This window comes from Nerophis lumbriciformis, linkage group LG31 (genome assembly GCF_033978685.3).
Source record: "Nerophis lumbriciformis linkage group LG31, RoL_Nlum_v2.1, whole genome shotgun sequence".
NCBI lineage: Eukaryota > Metazoa > Chordata > Actinopteri > Syngnathiformes > Syngnathidae > Nerophis > Nerophis lumbriciformis.
The window spans coordinates 10,602,174-10,607,500 of NC_084578.2; the positions used below are offsets into that span (position 1 = coordinate 10,602,174).

Consider the following 5,327-nt stretch of genomic DNA (forward strand, 5'->3'; position numbering starts at 1 on the left):
ACTCGCGGTCTCTTTATTAGCTTACTAACCCTAACTAACTTCCTTGGCTTTGCTTTCACGCAGCAAATGAGAAAAATCTCACCAAATCGTTGTTTGTTTGTTTTTCCTGAAGCGATCATGACAACAAATGTGGCAGTTGCTGCACGTTCGCGCCATGTTTTGAACAAAACGTTAGTGCAAAGTCTTGCACTAGCTGTGTGAATTCAAGCCCTATATATTAGCCCTATGTAAATTGTACAGGAAATTATACAGACTATTGTAACAATTTCGACAGTCCCGGTCAAAAGAAGAGGAATGTGGGGGAAATAGATGTTTTGCTGCACATTAATAAAGTGTGCATGTGTTTGTGGGAGCTAAAAGTGAAATGACTCCATTCCCAGACAACTAAACTACAAACCATGCAAACATAGTAAACTCTTTCAATATAAAGTGTCGTTGTACCAATAAAGGTTACATAGTGTATATTTATATTGTGTTTTTATTTCGTGCAATAAAATAATAAAAGTGGATTTGAATGCTGTTTGTTTATGAGCAAACCATCAAATGAGTCTGGACTAAATAGGTTTGCAAAATGGGGCAATACTGCTCCCTGCTGTGGATGGAGGAACATTACAGCTTTGGCCAGAAAGAGAAAAGGGACTGTTGGGGAATTTATTTTTAGGTATGCTTAAAAAAAAAAAAGATAAATATTTAAAAAAAAAAAAAATTCCACGGCCCGAAAAAGATACATTTGAAAAATGACTTCTTTTTTTTTAAATAAATCAATACAAATTAAAATAATTAAACAAAAATTACACAAATTAATCCTAATAATAAGAGTTAAAATAGGTATCTTAGATGTGTCGGATCGTTGCTTATGAAGATACATTTTGAAAAATAACTAAATATATATACATATATATATTTTAAATAAATAAATACAAATTAAAATAAGTAAACAAAAAGTACACAAAATAATAATAATAAGAGGTAGAATAGGTATCTTAGATGTGTCGTATCATTACTAACCCCAGCAGAGCTCTCCACTGAAGAAGATACATTTGAAAAATGAGAAAAAAATATATATATATTTTTTATAAATAAATACAAATTAAAATAAGCGAACAAAAAGTACACAAAATAATAATAATAATAATAATAATAATAATAATAATAATAATAAATATAATAATAATAATAATAAGAGGTAAAATAAGTATCTTAGATGTGTCGGATCGTTGCTTGTGAAGATACATTTGAAAAATTACAAAAAATCTCTAGATTTTTAAAATAAGTAAACAAAAAGTACACAAAATAATAATAATAATAATAATAATAATAATAATAATAAGAGGTAAAAATTGGTATTTTAGATGTGTCGGTTCGTTGCCAACCCCAGCAGAGCTTTCGCCTGAAGAAGATACATTTGAAAAATTACAAAAAAAATATTTTTCTTTGAAATAAATAAATACAAATTAAAATAAGTAAACAAAAAGTACACAAAATAATAATAATAATAATAATAAGAGGTAAAATAGGTATCTTAGATGTGTCATATCGCTGCTTGTGAATGGAGAGGTACAGTATATTGCAGAGGTTCTTAACCTTTTTGACCTAGGGGCCCAACTCTTCCACTACAGAGGGGCCCGCGACACACTCAAATATTAACACTGAACTCTTGATTTGAATCATATCAAGAAACTTAATCACAAATATAATACCATATCATAACTAGTCACATATCATACCTAGTCACATATCGTACCGAGTCACATATTGTACCTAGTCACATATCATACCTAGTCACATATCATACCTAGTCACATATCATATCTAGTCACATATCGTACCAAGTCACATATTGTACCGAGTCACATATCATACCTAGTCACATATCATATCTAGTCACATATCGTACCAAGTCACATATTGTACCGAGTCACATATCATACCTAGTCACATATCGGACCTAGTCACATATCATATTTAATCACATATCATATCTAGTCACATATCATATCTAATCGCATATCGTATCTAGTCACATATCGTACCTAGTCACATATCGTACCTAGTCACATATCATATCTAGTCTTGAATCATATCCAGTCACACATCATACCTCGTCACATATCATGTCACATGTCATACATACCCACATATCATACATACTCAAACGTCATACCTAGTCACCTTTTTCTGTCTTGCCTCTTGGTGAGGGCGGTCCCTCCTTCCCTGCTTGCTTTCTTCGTTTTGTCTTGTCTGAACTTTTTTGAAGCCTCTTTCTTTGCGTTGTCCTCAAATCTAAACATCAAACATGGATATGATCAGCTGGACTCTCAACGCAAGGAAAAGAGGTTCGGGGGAGCCTGGCTGCCCTGATGGAACCATTGCTGCGGGGTACTTGAGAGACTCCTGGGATAAATGGAGAATCATGTGCCTCTCAGTCCTTTCCATCGAGGACGTGGAAGACATCTACCTATTTGGAATCGTGATCGCAGGGCACCTGCTGATTGGGCTGGGCATTGCTCTGGTGTATCGTCAAATTCGGAAGACGATGGCAGCCACTCAAGGAGCCCAACGGCTGTTCGTCGCAATGGAAGGATTGGGCCGGGCTGTGGGAACACAAGACTGTGGCGATTTCTGATCTGAATCGCAAAATGGATCTCATCATGGAGAAGCTTGCTGAGAAGGAGAATTAAATTGAATTTGAGAGAACCAGCACGGACATAGAGCAGGCAAGTCATTGTTTTGACTGCTCGAAGAAAACAACATCCTAATCTACGATTTGACTCCCTCGAATGGCCTTGACGCAGGAATAGGCTGTTCTGAAAAACCCCCCCGAGGACTCCTCAACGATGGACGCTTTTGACCTTCCTTTTTTTCAATAACACCTGGTGTCGAACTTTGAGATCGACCCCAGTCCACAAAAACATTTCAACATCTCACCCAAGTTAATTGGGCATACATGCACGCACCCGCCCCTTCTCCGATCGACGCCTTCACCACTGCTTAATTCCTCTTCGGGGTTATGGACGGCTGAGTAGCGCTTTATAGCAGCAGGCCGGCCTCCAGGGCCCCAAATCCCCCCCCCCCCACACCGTTGCGAGTTGTTGTGATTATATGTATCATGTTTATGTGTGCTATGCTATGTGAGGTTTTTTCCTTGGACTCAGTCTGGACCCCTCCCGAGGGTCCAGCCTTAGACTGATATTTTTTTTACTCTTCCCCCCTTTCCCAATATCACCTTTTTCCCACCTTTTTTTAAGGAGCGCTGTAAGTGGCTGATCCGTTGGCGGTCCCGTCTTGTCCCCCTGTAACGTATGTCTGCTCTTAGTGGGACTGTGCCGAAAATGAAATGTCAGTTCTTATATGTCTTGTACATGTTAAAGAATGGACAATAATAAAGCATCTTGATCTTGATCTTGATATCATACCTAGTCACATATCGTACCTCGTCACATTTCATACCTAGTCACATATCGTATTTAGTCACGTATCGTACCTAGTCCCCTAACATACCTAGTCACATATCGTACCTAGTCACATATCGTATCTAGTCACATATCGTACCTAGTCCCATATCGTACCTAGTCACATATCGTACCTAGTCACACATCATACCTAATCACATATCGTACCTACTTACATGTCATACCAAGTCATACTTAGTTACATATCGAAGTACGGTTGTCCCGATACCAATATTTGGGACCCCATTATTAGACAATGTCGGAGGCAGATATTTACATATATCCGAATTTTAGTGTTACTTATTTTCTTTCATAGTCATATTTGAAAACAGCTCGTGTTTTCCATTTATTCTCTTTCTGTTTCTCTGCAAGTAAACTGTGTGTGTTAACCTTGAATTCTTTGGAATGTGTTTTGACTAGCATGTGTTTTGACTAGAGAGAGGAGAGAGGAGAGAGGGTTTTGGGGTCGGGAAGGCAGACCATTTTGGCGGGGCGATAGAATGTTCTATGCTGGACTGGTCTCAAATGTATATCTGCAAAGCTTTGCCAATATATTACAAAATACCTATTCTGTCTCTGGTGGTTTTTCAACTCAGCTTTAAGTGTCGTAAAAAGCTTGGGAGTGACTTGTGACTTGAATTCCCTGGGAGGAACAACTGGTCCAAAACGCAACAATTTGGGGGCCTCGTCTGGGCGACACGCTGAGAATTGGACACCTCTAACACTCTTCTGGACAGACTCACTAGTGGCCGAACATAAAACAATGTATGCAGAGCACTAATGACACTGTCAGCAGCATTTCTAGACTATATTATCGGTAAAGTTATTAAATACACATACAGTATGAGAGGAAAAGGGCCCTAAGTGAACACTCTGCGCACTAACTGACTACATTCTTGACTGAATTCCTTCCCGGCCAGTGCTGCTGACTGAGACTGTGTTGTGTGTTGTTGCTTGCACTCACATGGACCACCTAATGACTCAATCAGGTCAGCAGCAGGAGGGGATGGACACTGTTGATTGTCTTTCAAATGAAGGAGGACCTTTTTGGTTGGGAAACATCTCGAGAAGTGAGGCAGGAAATTTGGTTGTGCGGCAGCTGTGTGAGGCGCCATGGGTGCCAGCCTGACGCTCTGCTGCTGTCACTACCACCTCAAGTACAACAGAGGGGAGACAAACGCATTTTTGCGGTGAGATTTTCACAAGATGACAACGATGAAAGCTCCACTTCAACTTGTATTCACGTCAACCTGTTTCCCCGTCTCCAGCATGCACGCTGCCAAGGCTTCCAAGACTCCACAGCCACCGTCCAGCGACTCGGGTAATAGCGATGCAGAGGCGGAATGCCATTGGGGGCCGCAGAATACAACGAGAAACCGGGGGACAAATACGCACGGAGCCTCATGCATCAGGCGGGAATCGGAGAGAGAGCTCCAGGCTTTCATCGGCATGAGAGATCAGGTTGACAAAGCTACTGAGGTGAGATACGTTTGCGAATTTAATTAGAGCGGACGCCATTTCTAAGTCCTGCTGCAATAACTGCGCTCTATTTTTTATTTTTTTTTAAATGGTCGCTTAAGTATCAACATACACAGTCGACCATTTTTGTTTGCCAGAACATTTGAAACTCTCTGTGAAAAATCAGTCAGTTTATGTCGACAAGATAGTGGGGCTGCGCTTATTTTTTTAGTAACTGGGTAATGTATCCATCAAGTAATCGAATAAAACACATTTTATAGACTCAATGCGTATTTTAGGAAAAATAGTTGAAATTACGATTTTTATGATTAGTAACTGGGTCATTTATCCATCAAGTAATCGAATAAAACACACTTTTTAGACTATCCATATATATATATATATAAATAAAATTAT

At 39.0% G+C, this 5,327-nt stretch overlaps 1 protein-coding gene across 1 annotated transcript in view; it reads left to right on the forward strand.

The window, feature by feature from the left end:
• Positions 1–4,492: 4,492 nt before the first annotated feature.
• LOC133574393 (melanoregulin-like) overlaps positions 4,493–5,327 on the forward strand; it is an 8,939-nt gene continuing 8,104 nt past the window's right edge. The window contains exons 1-2 of the mRNA XM_061926576.2: positions 4,493–4,642; positions 4,721–4,931. Coding sequence (XP_061782560.1) covers positions 4,566–4,642; positions 4,721–4,931 — 288 coding nt within the window. The 5' untranslated portion in view covers positions 4,493–4,565. The remainder of the gene's footprint in view (positions 4,643–4,720; positions 4,932–5,327) is intronic.